The sequence below is a fragment of the Myotis brandtii genome, unplaced genomic scaffold (assembly GCF_000412655.1).
Source record: "Myotis brandtii unplaced genomic scaffold, ASM41265v1 scaffold120, whole genome shotgun sequence".
NCBI classification, from domain to species: domain Eukaryota; kingdom Metazoa; phylum Chordata; class Mammalia; order Chiroptera; family Vespertilionidae; genus Myotis; species Myotis brandtii.
In genome coordinates, this window is record NW_005354174.1 from 3,721,866 (window position 1) to 3,742,013 (window position 20,148).

At 46.3% G+C, this 20,148-nt stretch overlaps 1 protein-coding gene across 1 annotated transcript in view; it reads left to right on the forward strand.

Annotated features, from left to right (window-relative positions):
* Positions 1 to 3,810: 3,810 nt before the first annotated feature.
* Positions 3,811 to 20,148, forward strand: part of ITGB3 (integrin, beta 3 (platelet glycoprotein IIIa, antigen CD61)) — a gene marked incomplete at its 5' end in the record, with an annotated part of 37,065 nt that continues 20,727 nt past the window's right edge. Inside the window, 8 exons of the mRNA XM_005858706.2 lie at positions 3,811 to 3,915; positions 11,638 to 11,833; positions 12,666 to 12,918; positions 14,385 to 14,547; positions 15,506 to 15,667; positions 17,775 to 17,870; positions 18,290 to 18,379; positions 19,081 to 19,215. Of these exons, the coding sequence (XP_005858768.2) occupies positions 3,811 to 3,915; positions 11,638 to 11,833; positions 12,666 to 12,918; positions 14,385 to 14,547; positions 15,506 to 15,667; positions 17,775 to 17,870; positions 18,290 to 18,379; positions 19,081 to 19,215 (1,200 nt within the window). The remainder of the gene's footprint in view (positions 3,916 to 11,637; positions 11,834 to 12,665; positions 12,919 to 14,384; positions 14,548 to 15,505; positions 15,668 to 17,774; positions 17,871 to 18,289; positions 18,380 to 19,080; positions 19,216 to 20,148) is intronic.

Here is a 20,148-nt window from a genome sequence, read left to right on the forward strand (position 1 = left end):
GATGACTCACCCAGCCAGGTGACTGCGCTGGAAGATCAGGCACTGCCTGAGTCACCCTGTGTCCCCATGGGACTAATTAGTGATGAGCCAAAAGTCAGTGGCAGGGCTGGGGACCCAGACCAGAACTCTCTGGCAGACAGTAAGAGAGATATCCCTCGTGTTTACAGTACGAATTATCCTCCCTTCCCACTAACACGTCTCCCTCTAACAGCCCTCTCCTGAAATCCCCTGGCCCCACGAGGGTGGCCTGTTTCTGCGTTCTGACATCCTGTCTCATTGGACAGCATGTCCTCAAAATAGCTCTCATTGACGCATTATGATTTCCATTGGTTCCAACTCCCTTCCTTGTTTTTCTTTTTTCTCCATTTTTCCCACCCTTTGTCTCTTTTCTGGTTCTGTGAATGGGGCTGAGGTGCCAAACCATAGCTTTCTACTACTTTCCAGGCAAACTTCTTGGCTGCCCTTGTCTATTGTTTCTAACTGGCCTGCTCTGCTTGGCCATCCCTCCTAGCTTGGATTTTTGAACACCCAACATTCCTCACTCCATTTAGAAGCCAGATCTGAGGATTGATCATTGTCTTCTAGCCTGAGGCTTTCTGGCTCCATGACCTCACTACCCCGGTGTTCAGGGTGTCCTGTAGAACTGTCTTTAGGTGGGGAAAAAGAAAGTAAAACCTTCACCGCCTGAAACAGCTCAGCTGCAGGATAAAACAACAACAACAAAAACAACAGCGCCCAGCTGGTGTGGCTCAGTGGTTGAGCGTCGACCTATGAACCAGGAAGTCATGGTTCAATTCCCAGTCAGGGCGGTGTGTAGAGGCAGCCGATCGATAGTTCTCTCTCATCATTGATGTTTCTATCTCTCTCTTCCTTCCTCTCTGAAATCAATAAAAATATATTTTAAAAAACAATAGCAACTGTGGAAGCATTTGTTGAGTGCTTTCTCTGAGCCAGCCGTTGTGCTCAGAGTTTGACAGAGATTGGTTCATTGAAATGAACGTTTTAATCACCTTGTGAGGACCAGGGCCAGCCCCCCTTGTTTCCTTGCTCTGGCTAAACTGTTAGAGAGGAAAGGGGTGGTAGGAGTTGTTTGTTTTCGGCAATGACAGAGTTCTGATGAAGGACTTCTTCCAGTCACTTCTGCAGCAGGGCTGAGTCTGGGCCCCGGAGGCTGAACAGGAACATAGGCCTTATGAATGACTGGAAACAGAGACCCAAACTCCTTCCACATGTTCAGGAGGGAGGGGTGGCTTCAGGGCAGCAGCTCATTGAATCAGCATGGCCCAGGCACAGAGACTTCTGATGAGTCCATCACTTTCAGCCACTGCGTTCCAGGAACTTGCCCTTGATGGCAGGCCTTGGTGGGGGGTATTGGGGGTGGTTGTTATTGGTTCTCACGAAATCAACCTGTGATTCATTAAAAAGAGATGTAAGGGGAACTGGGTAGCCATCACTCCCCAGGCATAACTTCCTAAAGAACAAATCCCAGCAGCACTTCATCCTCCGAGGTCAGGGACTGCCCATTCACAAGGAGAGGTCTTGCTGTTATTTATTTCACATCTGAGGAGGCTTTCTATTGTGGCTGCAAGTCGAGGACTCATAGGGAAATGCTAAGTTGAGAATGAATGGGTAAATGTATACACTGGGAAAATTTTTTCAACAATAAGTTGACAGTGTACTCCATGGTCACGTCCTTCTCACTCTTCACGTGGTCTCCTTTCCCTGGTGAAAATCGATGGCATTTATGTCCAGAATCACCCTTCTGGATGCCAATCCCATTGCAAACTTCACAACGGGAAGCAGATTCCTAAAATAGTTCAGGCTATGCTTCTCTCAGAACTCTTCCAATAAGAGGGGCTGTGTTCATGTCTGGCTGGAGAAAGAGAAATTGTGATTCAAAATTGGTTAAGGTTCTGCAAGGCAATAAACCCTAACCTTTGGGGATTCCCTTTCCTACCAGACAGAAATCATGTGTGTTGCTGCTGGGTAAGAATCATATATCTCATTTTCATCGAGAATCATTTCCATTGTTATTGATTTTCTGTAAGTGCACCTCTACTCTTGAAGAGTTGCATTCTAATTGATCGAAGTCAAATAAAGGTACACACCACTAGAAAGTCAGATAATCCCTAAGCATGTGGGTCTACTAGTCAACACCCTGAATTGTATTGGAAGGGCACCCAGTATTCCCTTTACCTATTTCCAAATTTTTGATAATTTTTCCTAACATCTCTCTCTCTCTCTCTCTCTCTCTCTCTCTCTCTCTTTCTCCTCTACTCTTGAAGAGTTGCATTCTAATTGATCGAAGTCAAATAAAGGTACACACCACTAGAAAGTCAGATAATCCCTAAGCATGTGGGTCTACTAGTCAACACCCTGAATTATATCGGAAGGGCACCGAGTATTCCCTTCATCTATTTCCAAATTTTTGATAATTTTTCCTAACACTTCTCTCTCTTTCTCTCTCTCTCTCTCTCTCTCTCTCTCTCTCTCTCTCTCTCTCTCTCTGTAAGCAAATTTTCTTGGTATGTTTTTGTCCAGAAGTTGGAAGGGAGGGAGTTCAGTCACACTATAATAAAATGGACTGATTGGTATATTTTTGTCCAGAAGTTGGGAGGGAGTTCAGTCACACTATAATAAAATGGACTGAGACATTCAGCTCAATGAGAAGTTTTGGAGACAATGGGAAAACATCCCAGCTGTCAAAATGGTTTCTCTCAAATAGAGTTGCTAGTCTCACCAGCTCGGGGCAAAGAGGCCACTTTAGCAAACTGGATAAAGGAACTGTCAGGATAACTGGGTCATGGGGACGAATGGGTTTTTCTCATTTGCTCCTTATATTGGAAAAAGGCGTTCCTGGGGCACAGAAGGGTTCACCCGGCCGAGCTAGGGAAAGCAAGGAGGATGGCGGCTTTCTGTCCAAGTAAAAGCCTGAGGTTTCCTTCCAGGCTGGGCTTCTCAGGGCTATTTTGGGCCCTCTGTTTGTCCCTGCTCCTCCCCCACCTGCTTTTCCACTTTCCTTTGACAGTATGAAGACTGTTGACAGTTGAGTACTTCTCCCTTACCTCAGTGAATTCTTGTACACATCCTGTGAGATAGATATTATCATTTCATAGAGGTTATTGAGTTGCCCAAAGTCATGACACAGGTAGTTAGAAGAGCATTCAGAATTCAAGTACAGGCTTTCCAACTCCAAAATTCCATGTTCTTCCAGCTTATATCAGTCAGCCTTTTCTAACATTTCTGCAATTCTCCCTGGAGCATTCTATGCTTGGATCCAAAGATATATGTATTGGGAAGTTTGATAAGATTCCAGAAATTTTTTTTCCTGGTAGACCAATGGGAGCCATTCATGGCCATCCCAGCCCCCCAATATTTAGGTTGCATGTTAATGTTAGTGCATCAGGGCTTTGGAGCCCCTGTGTAATGGCTATGAATACATCATCAGAATAATTGGAGAAAGGACACATTGCCATTGCTCTGGGCCTCAGATTTTCATTTGCACAGTGTAGGTGTCAAACCAGTTGCTAATTCAAGCCTTTCCATCACTTATGAGCTGACACTTGGGTCCATGGCTCAGCCTTGCTCCATCACCTGCCATCACTGTGGCCTCATCAATGGCAGTCAGTGATGCGTTTCTCCTGACCTTCCTCATCCTTCTTCTTATCAAACAGCATGTATTTGGTAAATGTCTGTGGTCTGGTTAGGGCGAGTTGGTGTGCATCTGAGAGCTGTAAACCTGGGCATTTGGAAAAGTTGGGAAGGATGGGGCAGGCCTGTTACTTTATCAAGTCAGATCAGGGCTAATGCCTTCGTCTCTCTGTTGCAGGACCAAACATCTGTACCACACGAGGCGTGAGCTCCTGCCAGCAATGTCTGGCTGTGAGTCCCATGTGTGCCTGGTGCTCAGATCAGGTAAGGAGCAGACACTTAACCTTACTTATTTCCCAGACTTAGCTGTTTTTGTGCAGGAACAGACCCATGGGAGATCTAATTCAGATGCTAGTTCAGGCCTTCCCATTGATGGATGCTGAAGTGAGCTGTTATGGGGTGTTGCTGGGAAGGCAATCCAGGGTTCACCACATGGCCCAGGGTCCTGGGCAATTTGGTTGGTCCTCCTGGACTTGCTGTAGCCATTGCCACCCTTCACCACACTTTGCTTACTTCTTGTTGGGGTGGAATACTCCGCAGAAGTAGAGCCTCAGACCTCAAAAGGAGAGGCAGGAGACGGTTATAGGTACACCGGGGATGCTGGTTTACAGACATCCCAGAATATTAAAAGGCAAATGAAAAAGGACCTTGCCCTTGTGTGGGGGGAATGTTTTGTCAGAAGGTATTTTCTCTTTTCTTTTCCTCTCTGATGATGGAGCCCCACGACTTTACCTTTTTTCTCTCTCTCCTCCTTTTCTCCTTCTTTTCCTCTCCTAGGTGTCAATGAGGGAAGGACCAATTTGATGAGGATGGGTGGGTGACAGGAAAGGGTTAGCTGTGTCTAGGCAGAGGGTTTGTTGTGTCTGGGGCCCTAGGGAATGAGTGTGTCTGGGGGAATGGCTGTGTTTGTGGCTGGGACAGGAATTTGGAGCTGGCAAGACCTATTGGGGGGGGGGGGGGGGGGGGGAGTGTGGCTGGAGAGTTTCCAGTGATTACAGAGTTGGAGGCTGAGTCATTGGCCTGGCCCCCAGCAGGTGGTTACCTGAACTCCCGGCATGGCGTATGTATCTCAGTCATCTGAGGCGCCCTCTGTCACGATAGCATGTTCTTGCCCTCGGCAGTTTTGGGACTGCTCTAACCCAGGCTCTCGTTCTCTCTGTCTGCTTCTCTTCCCAATCTACTGAGTTTCCTAAAAAGGCAACTTCCTGACAGGCTGGTGGTGGCGGGGGTGGGTGTGTAGGAGTGGGAGGCTGTGTTTATGCCTCTACAAGGGGACTGATTGCCAAAGGCAGAGGCCAGCTCAACACACTGCTTTGGCCTGTGTGCAATTCAGCACGGGAACTGCTTCCAGAGGCAGCTGCCCAACATCTGGGCCACATTGACTTCATTTAGCAAATGAAACATTCCCTGGGGCTGCGAGTGGGGGTGCAGAGGGGGGATGGGTGAGCTGTTCCCCTCCACCCCAAAGGTTCTCCACCCCTCTGGGCTGAGCTGGCTGCTCAAGTGTGATGTGGTCTCCTCCCTTCTCATTTGCCATATCCTCCTTCCCTTAGTCACCATCCTGATAGTATTAAGTTTCTTTTACAAGGAAGTTGGAATTCTGTAGCTGAATCCTGGAAGATGGGAGAGCTAGATGAGGAGGGTGCCTTATTGGATGGATGGCCTGAAGCTGGCTGGGGCAGTGGGGTAGCCACAGGAGCAGCTCAGTATCTTCCTCCCTCCTTTTTCTCCCAAAGCAAGAGAAAGTGGAGACAACTATGGCCCAGAGGAGTCTGGGGGAAAAGAAAACATATTCTTTTTAAAAAAATAAAATATATTTTTATTGATTTCAGAGAGGGAGAGAAAGAGATAGAAACATTAATGATGAGAGAGAATCATTGATTGGCTGCCTCCTGTACACCCCACACTGGGGATTGAGCTGCAACCCGGGCATGTGCCCTGACAGGAAGTCGAACCCTGACCTCCTGGTTCATAGGTTGACACACAACCACTGAGCCATGCTGGCTGGGCAAGAAAACATATTCTTAGAGTGTCTGTCACCTTTCTTGATCTGCATAGGGACAAGCTGTGTAACTGAGATATGCTGAGGCTTGACCCAATGAAGCCCCTAGGATTCATAACCAGATTTCAGAGATACAAATGCAGATTATTTATGGATGACCCTGGTGAATTTTGTCTCCTGGGAAAGACCACAGGAGGGCAGGGTTTGAAGGTACAGAGTAAGTAAGATAAAAGCATAAGGTAGAACCAGCCAAGGAATGGGGGATGTAATCAGAGAGGAAATGGGTACACTAGGACCAAAAGCAATTAATGAGGGGAGGAAGAAAGTCCAATAAGATATTCTCTGGGAGAATGCAATATAAACAGGAAAATGGGGGAGGTCAAAGGTTTAACGAATGACTACAGCTATCTCTGAGCAAGAGGGAGAAGGGGAGGGGAGGAAGAGCAAGGGAGGAGGAGGAGAGGAGGATATGGGAGGAGCCCCTTGTGAGGCAAAACACATCAGCCAGGGAGGACTGGGAGGTGGGAATCCCAGGCTGTAACCTGAACATGGCTGTTATTTTTTCCTGACGTTTCCCCTGCACAGGCTGTTTAACTGTTGAAAGTGCCTTGGCTGTTGGCTTAAAAAAAACCAAAAGTGAGCCGTGGGGGCCATTTTGTATGTGACTTGTTGATTAGTTGACCCCGGAGAGCCCGCTGCTTCTGCCTCCCCTACCTTGGCTGTTGTAGGCAGGATTGGCAGAGTCTGGAAAAACAACTGGTTGGGCTCAGCATTCCCTTGGTCCTCGAGGACAGCAGCTCTGGGTGTGTATAGCAAGCATTGGCCCCACAATAGGAAAACATAGCTAATGTGGATGAGTGCAGAGTTTTGGGCCCATCGCATAGGGTGTGTCCTTGGGGGGTTGGAAACTGACACGGGTTGGGGTGGTGTACTGTCCTTGGACTGTGAATCTAGCAAAGAGGCCGGCCTCACACAGAGATTCAACTTGTGGTCTTGGCCGCATTGGCTCCATGTTGGAATCGAAACCCTTCCAATCTTGTCTGGTGGTGAGAATGACCTGGGGTGTTGGTTAAGTATAAAGGTTCCCAGGATGAATCCTGTATCTATTACATCAGAATGGGTTGTTACGATAGCAAGTTTGGCAAATACTGCTAATTGAAAGGGCTGATCGTCGGGGCCATGGTGGGTCAGGTGGAGCTAAAGTTGCCAGATAAAATACAGGACACCCAGTTAAATTTTAATTAAAGAAGAAATAATTTTTAGTATAAGACTGTCCCAAGAATTTGCTAAATTTGGCAACCCTGAGGTGGAGGGAAATACTAGGAATTTTTATATAGTCCTGACTGCACATAAGGAGGTGGACCAGCTCATACTCAGCTTGACATCCAAGGATGAAGAAGAATGGGTTTGGGTCTAGCAAAGTACAAGAATCCAATAGGAATTACTATGTTCTTCTCTGCATCTCTGGGGAAGGGCTTAGGCCACTATTCAGTTCCTTTTTATTTACTAACATGATTTCATTCTTCTCCGCTGCTTTTCTTTTCTTTCTGGTTTTTGTTTTTTTATGTTTTTTAATCTGGAGGATAAATGTTTATCTTGAGAGTTTTGCTCTAACTTTTTATTGCAAAAAAAGTATAATATTAAAAGTGTTTCTCTCTCTGTGAAACAATAGGTGTGAATACTAATACCCATGAACTAAAATGCTTTCCTTTTCCCCTACTCCTTTTTGTCTCCTCCAAACTTCTTTCTTTTCTTTTCTTTTTTTTTTTTAAAATATATTTTATTGATTCTTTACAGAGAGGAAGGGAGAGAGATAGAGAGTTAGAAACATGGATGAGAGAGAAACATCGATCAGCTCCCTCCTGCACGCCCCCTACCGGGGATGTGCCCGCAGCCAAAGTACATGCCCTTGACCGGAATCGAACCTGGGACCCTTCATTCCACAGGCTGACGGGATGTGCCCGCAGCCAAAGTACATGCCCTTGACCGGAATCGAACCTGGGACCCTTCATTCCACAGGCTGACGCTCTATCCACTGAGCCAAACCGGTTTCGGCCAAACTTCTTTCTTTGTACATTCAAGTGATTTCTTATTCTCACTGGATGTCAATCTAGAGAACAATGTTAATTTATTTGGGTTGGGTGTTTAGTAGCTCTCTGGGGGGAAAAATAAGTACCAGCACATATTATTCTTTGTCCTCCAAGAACAGAGTACACCAAAATGGTAGTAGTTATAACGCTAATAGTGGAAAAGAGTCACCTTCTATTTGCATTTATTTGTTTATATATATCATACCTAAAGGATTTCAATATGTTTGACTTATTTTGAGATTTTTGTGTTTGGAAAGCATTTCACATTCACAGCCTTATTTTAACACCCTGACCAACCCCGTGAGATAGGTAGGGCAATGACAGTTATTCATGCTGTACCTTCCCAGTTTCCAAGATGGGGTTCATGGAGAATGGGAGTAACAGCATGTGTCACTCTCCCAGGAGAGGGAGGGCTCAGCTCACACAGCACATGGGCCAGAACCTCCCACCTCTTTGCTTCAATCTTCCTCTGGGTCTTGGTTATTTTTGCCCTTTTTGTGTAACAGGCGGTTTCAGTGGGAACTGAAACTTTAACATTCCACCCTTCCTCCTCCTCTCTGAGTAACCTGGAGACATTCTTTCTATCCACTCAGCCTGGACTATTGAGAAAAGGAATGTTGGCCAAGTGTATTGAGGTCACTGCCTTGGTATTCTTCTGGGGCAAGAGGCTCTCAGGGAGAGCGTGGCCGAGGAGCAGGCCTGCTCAGTTCCTGACCTCTGGTGTCAGTGACCACAAAGCGGGAGGGGGTGGGGGATGGAGACAGTTTTTGTTTCTTAGTGTTTATATTTCTAAGGACATTCATAACAAACCATAAGGACAGTCAGCAAGGCTTAGCACTTCAAACCCTCCAATATGCACTGTCCCATTAGAAAATGGGGGTCTGGCAACCAAACTCCAAACATTTCCTCTCTTTGCTGCTGCAGCTTGAAGATGCAGGATGGCCTTGCTGCTCTCATTCAGTGTCCTGGTCTCACCCCTCCCTCTCTCCTTCAGCATCTGTCTCAGTCCTGGAAAGACTCAGCTCCTCGGTGCTTCTTGTTCTATGCAGTCATTGCCTTTTTTGGAAGGGTTTCTCCCTGGGGCTTAGTGGGCAGCTGGAGTCAGAGATAAGGTAGGGAGTTTTCTGAGCAAGAAAGAGACTGCTTCCTGAGGGAGAAGCTTCGGGAGAGATGGGCAGGGGCAGCAAGAGGAGTTTGGGCACAAAAATGGGAACTGCTCATGAGTTCTGTCCTCTGTCATTCTGTCCTCGGCCAGAGCTGAGTGCCAAGACGGGATTTTCATTTCTCTCAGAGGCTTGGAGGATCTGTGCTGTCCCTGTTGGAACCTTCTGAGTCAGGAAGGTTAAGTCTTATGCATTGTTTCCCATTGCCGATGTCATTTCTCGACCACATACCTGGGAGAAAGAAGGAAGATGCTGGCTTCTGAAAGCTCTTTCTACTTTTTGCCTGGGCCAGGGTGGTCCTCATGCTGTTTGTCCTAGTCCATTCAGGCTGCTGTAACAAAAATACCATGGACTGGGTGGCTTAACAACAAACATTAATTTTTACAGTTCTGGAGGCTGAGAAGTCCAAGATCAAGGTACCGTCTGCGTCATAGATGGCTGTCTTCTTGCTGTGTCTTCACATGGCAGAGAGGCCAGAGAGCTCTCGGGCTTGTTTTGAAGGGCACCAACCTCAGTCAAGAGGGCTCCACTTCGTGACCCAGGCCCCACCTCCTAATTCCTTCACCTTGAGGGTTAGGGTTTAACGTATGAATTCTGGGTGGACACAAACAATCAGGGTGTAGCCCTATGGTGTTGTTCATCTCTCCACCCACCTTGGGAAGCCATTCAGCCCATCAGAGGAGGGCTGGGCAGGAGAGGGAGGGAGACTTCTAGCATCATGAGGGGTTTTAGGCTGTGGAGTCCTGACTTTTAAAACATGAATAGCCCCTAGTGGCCCTATCCCTCTCCTGAGCTACCAGTCACCTGAGGGGGCTAAAGAGGCAGAATGTGATCTATCCTTCCCCCACCTCCCACACCCTCATCCTGCATTCTGTTCCCTACCTGGGGCGTTCTCTGGTGTGGCTCTTCCTGGGCCCATCACTTCCACAGTCCTGCTTCTCTGCCTGGGTTCTCACTCTATGCAGAATGTAATACCATTTATCATTTTGTGAGGATAATTGCAGTCAGACAATCTAATTAGCATCTCACTTCTGCCACTTCCTAGCTCTGTAACTTTGGGCAAGTCACTTAATTTCTTAGATTTCTTACCTGTAAGATTGGGTTCCTCATTTGTGAAGTCTCCCAGCCTCAGGTTCCTCACTTGTAAAATGAAAATAGTTCCAGCGTTACAGAGCTGTAACCAGGAGGACCGCAGTAACCCATGCAAAGTGCTTAGCACAGTGCCTGCCATGCAGTAGGTGCTCCATAAACGTTCACACTAGTTGTTGTGGGATATCGGTATGACTTCGTCAGCTGACTTCTGGAAGTGGTTGTGAGAGGGGTGGGTGGAGATTGAGGTTTGGTTTGAGGGCTTGAAGGCCTAGATATTGTGAAATAGGTCCAGGGTGGGGTTTTCCAGATTTCCTGCCAGTCCCTCCAGCCTGCCAAGGAGCCCCGAGGGACTTGTGCCCACACAGTGTTGGCTAAATTTACTGGATGTCAGAGCAGGAAGGGACTGAAAACACCAAGTCCTCTAAGCCCCTTTCGAATAGGTGAGGAAACTGAGGCCAACAGGAGTGAAATGAGTTATTTGAGGTCACATGCCTAGTTAGTGGCAGACCTAGGATCGAACCTATTTCCTGATTTCCAGTGTTCTTTCCAGTGCAGATGTCCCCCATTCAATACTCAGGTGTAAACACACACAGAGCTCCAGAGGGTGGGATACACACCAGGGTTTTTGGAAGGGTGATCAATTGGCTCTCTGTCCAGGGTCAGGGAGGAAGCTTAAAGTGATAGGATGGACTCTGGCCAATGATCTGGCACCATGGGACTTGCCCAAGCTTGTGAAACTTATTCAAAGTTAATTTATCCAGGAACTATTTACAGAGCATCTCATAATCATAGCTAACCTTCATTAATCACTTATCCGGTGGCAGGCACCATGCTACGAGTTTTACCTGCATTGTCTTACTTTGTCCTGCATAACATCCCTGTGAGGCTGGGGCTGTTACTGTCTCCACGGTATCGCTGAGAAAACAAGGTGCGGAGAGTTTAGGTGACTCATGCTAATCACTAGCTAATAAGAGGCAATGCTGAGCTGTAGTCTCCGTCAATCTGCTCCTATGTGCTTAGCCCCTACTCTCTGCTGCTGCCCAGTACCTCTTCCCCCATCACCTCTGTGGTAAGTCCTGGTTTGGGAACTGGGAGTAGAAAAGGAACAGCCCCTTGCCTCATAAATCTCAGATCCTAGTCAGCGTCTTAATGCAGTCAGCTTCCAAACTGCTTTGACCTTGACCTTCAGAAACAAATTGCATGTCATTATGTATTTTACATATTATACCCTACTCCCCAATATATAAATGTTTCACAAAACAATATTTACTTTTGCCATTTATGTACGTTCATACTTTCTATTCTATTCTATTGCATTTTATTTGATAAATAGATGGTTGAGACCCACTTCATTGATTTTTAGGACCCACCGTGGGTTGCATTTCAGATTTTGAAAAGCAGTAGCTTAACAGGCATCATACTGAATTGGCTTTCTTCCTGGCTACCAATCCACGAGACAGTACTCACCCAACCTCAGTTCTCTCCTTCTGTATAATGGATCACACGAGTTCATTTATGCTGGTTCAGCCCCAAAATGCTGGATAAACTCTCAGCCACTGGGAGGCAGCAGGGCCTGCAGGAGGCAGAGAACCACCATGGCTCCAATTACAGGGCTGCCCCTTGGGCTCCTGTTTTACAGACCCTGACTCCGGGCTCACCCCGCTGTAACCTGAAGGAGAATCTGCTGAAGGATAACTGTGCCCTGGAGTCCATCGAGTTCCCCCTCAGTGAGGTCCGCATCTTGGAGGCCAGGCCTCTCAGCGACAAGGGCTCTGGAGACAGTTCCCAAATCACTCAAGTCAGTCCCCAGAGGATTGCGCTCCGGCTCCGGCCAGGTAGGGATGGGCACACTGTGGGGAGACACCGGGCAGATGCACACAGGGCACAAGGTGGAGGTCTGATCAGGAAGCCTTGGGGAAGACACTCGCAATGGTAATGGGGCAGGAAGAGAAGGATGTGGGGAAAGGTGTGGGCAGGAGAATGGAAGATGTTGGGACTTGGTGTCAGAAGATCGGAGTTTGAATCTTGACTCTCCCATATGTTAGTTATTTGAACTTGGGCAAGTTACTCAACCCTTCTAACATAGTAGGGACTCAAAAAACGTTTGTCCCTACTTTCCCCCAATGCCTATTTTGCCAAGCTTGTGCTTTGTGTTGAGGCTCAAATGAGATATAAGATGAGAAAGCAATTTATAAGCCCCCTTTCCGTGTGAGATTTGGGGCAGGGACATGGGGGCAAAGAGAAGCAGAGGGAGGAAGAATTAAGCTAAGAAACAGGCTTTTTGAAGCATTGATTGTGACTTTTCTGATTAAATCAAGACTGTAAGAAAGCACCTTCTATGTGTAAGTCATGTGGGTGCTATGGGTTCAGCCTTTTCTAGAGTTTGAAGTATAGTAACTGCCACAACTTCAATGACTCAAGGTAGTAGACTCTTGGGATCCAGAGGATTAGGCAGATGGGCACTTAGAGAAGGTAGAGAATATTAAAATGGAAAAGGTTAAAAATGGGAGGGTCAAGAGATTGGAAGGGGAAGGGGGAGAGGAGAAGGGACCAGGGTTTTCAAGTTTGGTTTGGTCAAGAAGTATCTTAATCCTGTGTCCATCCAAATCCATTTGTTAAGTCTTTGAGGGAGAAGAGGAGAAAAACTAACATCCTTCTGTCTTCCAGATGATTCGAAGAGTTTCTCCATCCAAGTCCGGCAGGTGGAGGACTACCCTGTGGACATCTACTACTTGATGGACCTGTCTTACTCCATGAAAGATGATCTGTCGAGCATCCAGAACCTGGGTACCAAGCTGGCCTCCCAGATGCGCAAGCTCACCAGTAACCTGCGGATTGGCTTTGGGGCCTTTGTGGACAAGCCTGCATCACCATACATGTACATCTCCCCACCAGAGGCCCTCAAAAACCCCTGCTACGAGTAAGTCCTTCTGGAGAAGTCAAGGCAGGGCATGGGGGCAAAGAATATAGGGGTAAGAGACCTTCAGAGGGAGGAGAAGTCAAGGCAGGGCATGGGGCAAAGAATATAGGGGTAAGAGACCTTCAGAGGGAGGAAGGATTAAGCCAAGAGACTTAATCCTTCCTTAGAAGGCTTTTAGAAGCATTGATTGTGACTTTTCTAATTAAATCAAAGAGAATTTAAGGAAATACTTTCTATGTATAAGGCAAGTGGGTGCTATGGGATTCAGGGTGGGACATAGTTCCAGAATTTTCTAGGGTCTGAAGTGTATTAACTTCCACAACTTTTATGACTCAAGGTAGTAGATTCTAGGGTAGCTTTGTTGGCTACCTTCTGGCCAAATCATATCTTCTCTCTACCTTAGTCTTTCTGACTAGCAAGTGAGCCACCCTATTGATCTGAGTGTTGTGTCAAAAGGTCTCAAAAGCTGTTTGAAGACCTAGAAAAAAAATCTATCAGCTTCTTGGTCTTGGTCACAACTAAACTGGAGACAAGAGAATGCTGGGGGGAGCAGGAATAAGATCAAAAGTAGAGAGAAACTTATGGATAAGTAAATAGAGGAATTATGATTTCAGAAGGATTGATTTCATTGTTATTTTCATCATTGTTCTACTCATCAAGAGTATGAGTCTTCAAGGTTAAAATGCTTATTGTGTAATTGATGGAGACTATGAAAACCCATAACAATTTTTAATGATGGTTTCTGAGCCTCACAAGTACAGATTTATTTTTGAGTTTTCAAAGTTATATGGTATGCCTTTTTAAGCTTCTGAGTTGTAAGGTTCCCCAGTTAAGATATCAGCCATCAATTAAACAAACAAACCATTGGGCTGGGGACAGAAATGCTCCTGTCTGGCACAGATCTACCAATTTATTGATGGTTCGGGGACATTGTTATTGGTGAAACTTTTGCTTTATTGTTGTGTTAATGTTACTTTAGAGAAATATTAAATATAAGGTGATAGCAACAACAAGAGCCTCTGAGCTAAGTGCTTTGTGTTAACTCATTGAAGCCTTACAGTAACTCTTATGAAATACTAGAGGCCCGGTGCACAAAAATTTGTGCACATAACTCTTATGAAATATGTGCTCTCATTTCCCATTTTTATAGGTTAAGTATAGAGAAACTTGCCTAGGGTTCCATGACTTATAAGTAGAGGAGCTGAGATCTGAACCAAGGCAATGTAGTTTTGCAGCTCACTCTTTTGCCCTCTAGGCTAGCTGGAGGTAAGGTCAATGTGGTCATTTGAGGGGTTTGGAGTCTAAACTGGGTAATCGTCTAAGACCTAGACTCTAGGTAATTTCCAGTTCTCTACAAATATGGATAATCCTATTATCCATATTTGTTTCCCCTTTTTCCCCCTCCCACTCCCCATGTAGTCTTTTCCATCAGGCTGTCTGGTTAAATTATCTTCTTCCCTTCCCAGTATGAAGGCTACCTGTTTGCCCATGTTTGGCTACAAACATGTGCTGACACTAACTGACCAGGTGAACCGCTTCAACGAGGAGGTGAAGAAGCAGAGTGTGTCACGGAACCGAGACGGCCCAGAGGGTGGCTTTGATGCCATCATGCAGGCTACAGTCTGCGATGTGAGTTTGGAGGGCATGGAGTGCCAATGTGGTTAGTGCAGATCAAATGGGGAATGACGTGGTTCTACTGTGGGGATTTCTATGTGAAATAAGAGATAGGAATTAAGCAGAGCTTCATAGGCAAAATAAATAAAAAAAAAATAATAAAAATAAAAATAAAAATGAGTATAGGCAAAAAATTGCTCCTGATAAGCAACCTCTGCTTATATCTGCTCCCTGGCCAGAGCTGACAATTTTTGAACCACTTGGTAGCAGATGTTCTCTGGGAGAGCATTTTCTCATCTTCTCTAGAAGTGTATCAGGATCAAGCTAGGTTAACTTAACCTCAGGTAAGCAGGAAGATGTTAAACAAGGATTTCTTCTAGCCCAGCTCAGCTCTGCAGATGCAGGTGGGTTTCTAAGTGGGCCATGTGATTATCACTGGAATTGAATTGTGTCTCTTGGCTGCTTGAACTAATCAGCCATGAGACTGTTTTCCTAAGAAACAGAAACTCCTGAGTTGGGAAATTTCAACTTGTGTTCCAAGGACTGGGACTGAGGCCCTTCACCAAGAGAACTTGTTCAGACCTTCAGGCAGGGAGGTCCTTTGGATCTTTGTTTTTTGCCAATGAGACATCTAAAATTGCTTTCTCGCCCTAGCTGGTTTGGCTCAGTGAATAGAGCGTCAGCCTGCAGACCGAAGGGTCCTGGGTTTAATTCGGTCAAGGGTACATGCCCGGGTTGCAAGCTCAATCCCCAGTGGGGAGCGTGCAGGAGGAAGCAGTTCAATGATTCTCTCTCATCATTGATGTTTCTATCTCTCTCTCCCCCTCTCCTTTCCTCTCTGAAAATCAATAAAAAAATATTTTTAAAGTCGCTTTCCCTCTTTTACCTTTTTTTTTTTTTTAAAACAGGAGAAGATTGGCTGGAGGAATGATGCATCCCATCTTTCCCTCTTTTACCTTTTTTTTTTAAACAGGAGAAGATTGGCTGGAGGAATGATGCATCCCACTTGCTGGTGTTTACCACTGATGCCAAGACCCATATAGCACTGGATGGAAGGCTAGCAGGCATTGTCCAGCCCAATGACGGGCAGTGCCACGTTGGCAGTGACAACCATTACTCTGCTTCCACTACCATGGTGAGGTTCTTGGTTTTTGTTGTTGTTGTTGTTTTAAATATATTTTTATTGATTTCAGAGAGGAAGGGAGACAGAGTGAGAGATAGAAACATCAATGATGAGAGAGAATCATTGATTGGCTGCCTCCTGCACGCCCCATACTGGGGATTGAGCCTGCAACCTGGGCATATGCCCTGACTGGGAATCGAACTGTGACCTTCTGGTTCATAGGTTGATGCTCAACCACTGAGCCATGCTGGCCAGGTCATGTTGAGGATCTTGACACCACCTATGCTCTCCATTTACCGTGGCCAGCTGCCCTAACCCAGGCAGAGTTTTTGTGTGAATATGAAAATGGAAGCCCTTCCTCTGGCCAGGGTTCAGGGCTCATTTCAGCCTGCCCTCACCCCCAACTGGACATTCTTATTCAGGGTACAACCTGTACAATCTGTAGTCAGGGCCTGGCTGTGATCAGTATTACCACTATCTCCACTGCCTCCAGCACAAGCAATAGCATCATAGCATCCAGAATGGACCCGGAGGACTTTTACAGGTCCAGCTGGAAAGCAGGCCTTCTCGTCTACTGCATGGATTAGCCCTTCTTGGAATACCATCCTCACTTTTGGTTATCAGAAGTAGACAGAGAAAAAAGAGACAAACATCATCAAAAGCATGGAGAGCTAGTCCTGTGAGGAAAAGTCTCAGAATCATTTAGCTTGAAAGAATGAAGGGTAAAGGATGATTTAGCTGAGATATGAGAAGCCTTCTTATAAGTTGTTTTCTATGATCATAGAAGGTTAAATAAGAGGAAAGGGATTTAAATGGAAACAAGAGAAATTGATGTATGCCATAAAGAGAATTTACAGATCCTCAGAGTGCTGATACTCTGGGTATCTTGGGGGAGGTATGAACTCTTTATTTTATCTCTTAAAGACAATATAGCAACTACCTTGTCTAGGTAGCTTAAAGGTACACCTGTGTTAAGGCAGGAGCCTAAGCTGGATGGTCTCATGAGTTCCCTGGAAGGTCTAGGATCCCAGAGACATGTTCACAATTCACCAGCATCCCCATTGTGACTTGAATTCCTCGGTGTCAGTCATATCTAAGTAGAGCACTACCCAACAATGGGTGAGTCAGTAACCACTGACACTTATTCTAGGTAAGACTCCTTACCAGGGGCTAAGGTAGATAAAGAGACTATATAGAGGTGCTACCCTTATGGAGTTTTTGGTTTCGATGAGGAATGAGTTACCAATAACACCAGATGCATGCTTAGTGTTAAATGATCAGCACAGTCAATAAGGCCTTTATATATTCAAAGGAGGAAAGCTCCTCATGAGCTGGGATAGTCAAGGAAGGCCTCCTGGGGAAAGCAGGACCTGAACTGCGTCCCTAGGCAGGAGCAGGATTACCAAAAAGAAGGCCACTCTAGGTGGGAGAAAGAGAATAGGCCAGGTCAGTGGTAAGTGGAAGAGGGAGAGAGGTGAGTGGTGATTGGAAAGGAAGGGTGGAAGGACCACATGGTGGAGTATTGCAAGCACCAAGCCAAGGCATTTGTCAGTAGTTGCAAAACAAGCATCAAAACAAGGTCTAACAATACCTGGCCCATGGAAGCAGTTCCTTGGTATGAATGCACCGAATTCAAGTAGGAAGAAAGAGGTGCTTAGTTTTGATACCGCCAGCCTGTACCTCTTCATTTAACCCTGGAATTCACAACTAGGTTTTTGCTGCTACTTGCCCCATTGCCTCACATTGATCACGGGGTGGAAAGGTTTATGTAAGTACCACCAATGTCTGGGCCATGGCTCAAGTCAGCCAAGGTCTAAGGCTTAGAGTCCAGAGATGGAAGTGACTAGACTTCTTAAACGTAACTTCCACATCCTCCTTTATATATTATATTGATTTCAGAGAGGAAGGGAGAGGGAGAGAGATATAGAAACATCAATGATGAAAGAGAATCATTGATCGGCTGCCTCCTGCATGCCCCCCACTGGGGATTGAACCCGCAACCTGGGCATGTGCCCTTGACTGGAATCGAACCTGAGGACCCCACCCCACCCCAGTCCACAGGACAATGCTCTATCCACTGAGCCAAACCAGCTAGGGCTCACATCCTCTCTTTTTATAGGATTATCCCTCTTTGGGGCTGATGACCGAGAAGCTGTCCCAGAAAAACATCAATCTGATCTTTGCGGTGACTGAAGGAGTAGTCAAACTCTACCAGGTAACTATGCCATCAGGGCTTCCTAGAATGGGAGTGGAAGTGGGAGTGGGAGTGGGGCTGTGATGGGAGGACTTATCTTAGGGAACCAGCATTGACCATGGTTCCCAACCAGGAAAGATGCTCCTACAACCTACTCCCAGGAGCTAATGATTCCTTTCCAACTTTGACCTAGCAGTATGGGTGTGTCAATGTTTGCTGTGGGGAAGGGAGCAAGTCAGTGGGGTAAGGGGTGTGAGAGGTGTTCTCTAATTTTGCTCAGTGCTGAAAAACTGCTAGATTTATTCCTGGCAGTGACAAGATAAATATCCTCTCTTTCTCCTCAATCTTCATTTCAAGACCCTTCATCTGATTAGGGGAGGGCCTTTGGGGACCACCACCTTCATTCAGTCAGTCTTGTATATTTTTGTCTTCCTTTCTAGAACTACAGTGAGCTCATCCCAGGGACTACAGTGGGGGTTCTGTCTGCTGATTCCAGCAATGTCCTCCAGCTCATTGTTGATTCCTATGGGGTAAGTGTCTTACACTGGAAAAGGGCCGGCTAAGAGTGCACCTCACTTGGCATTTACCCAGGAGGACTCAGATTTGTGAGTCATGGCTGCCAGTTTACCTTGCACCCTTCCTCTTGTTCATCGAGGGGCCAGGTGATGGCCAGCACTGAGAGGAATGCAGCCTTCTGAGAAAGAAATGGCTCAGAATGGAAAGCCAGGGAGCTTGGGAACAATGGGGGAAGAGCTTAGAGGAGGTAGAAGGGAAAGAGAGGATGGGGGCGAGGATGAGAAAGGAGCAGAGTCCTGAAATTAGAGGAGGAGACTGAGTGAGGGAGAGCTGGGCTCCAACAAAAGAGAAAAAGAGGGAGCTGAGCCACAGGGAAGGTGAGGCTGATAAAAAATTAGGTAGAAATTGCTACTACCCAAGGTGACCAGCATTAGCACTTCCCTTTCGCGCATCCAGGAGGCCTACAGGAGGGTGTGGCTGGGTTAGATGTTATCCAGACTCACCTAGACACAAGTGAGGAGAGAGAGAGGGAGCAGAGCCTGGGCCGGAAATATAGCAAGTAACAGGCTCTTAGGGGGACTCTGGCAACTTCCAAGTGAACCTCAGCAGCTGGCACTGCAGGGTCAGTCCAGGGCCACCTGGGAGATTCTGCTTGGGATGGAATTGGCACCTACCCATTTCCTCTCAGTCCATTTCCTTACCTTCTTTTGCTCAGAAAATTCGCTCTAAAGTTGAGCTGGAGGTTCGTGACCTTCCCGAGGAGTTGTCTCTATCCTTCAACGCCACTTGTCTCAACAACGAGGTCATCCCAGGCCTTAAGTCTTGTGTTGGACTCAAGATTGGAGACACGGTAAGGAGGTCTGGGCAGGGGCTGCCCCTGGCCTGTGCCCTGGCATGTCTGTGGGTACCCCACCCCTTCCTTCTTCCCTGCACCTCCTTCCTGCAGGTCATTATCACTTAGATGCAATGGAGCTAAGGCTTCTGTTGCCTAAACTTTATCTGTTAAGTGAACTTCATTGTCAGGATTTTTTAAAACTTGAATTGAGGTTACCTCTGTTTATTTATACACAGTTGATTGCCAATGAAAATATTTCGTACCTTCAGCCCCTAACCAGTCTCCAACCCTGCCCCACCCCTCAAGGTAAAGCCTTTCTTTCCTCCACTGTGTAAAATGGTAGTCTTCTATAGGTATTTATTGAGCACTGACTTTGTGCCAGACATTGTTCTAGTTGCTGAAGATTCAATAGCAAATGGAACAGGTGAAAATACCCACCCTGATGGAATTTCAGAATGCAAATGTTCATTTTGCCCCTCCAGTCCCTCTGGCTTTCCTTACTTAGTTGTTGGTTCTCCTCTGTTTCTGTTTAAGGGGAGACGGGTTGGTGAAGGCAGGTGGAGGAAAGAGGGGGATATTTATATATCCATTTTTTGAAGATTCTAACCTATTTCATTCTCTCATAAATTATAAAATACAAAGGTGGCTATATTAATGACAAACTCAAACAGCACTGAGAGGGGTTTGTCAATGGGCAGAAGTCAGTCCCTCTGGGTGGGCCCCAGAACTCCCAGGTAGACGGTGGCCTCCCTATTGCTGGGCCAGAAGTGCTGTCCTGTTGGCCTTCATCTTCTCCAGCTGCTTGGCCAGGTGGCTGTTGGTCATGTCCACTTCCTCCATCTTGTCCAGTGCTGTTCGTTACTCTTTTTTTTAAATATATTTTATTAATTTCTTACAGAGAGGAAGGGAGAGGGATAGAGAGTTAGAAACAACGATGAGAGAGAAACA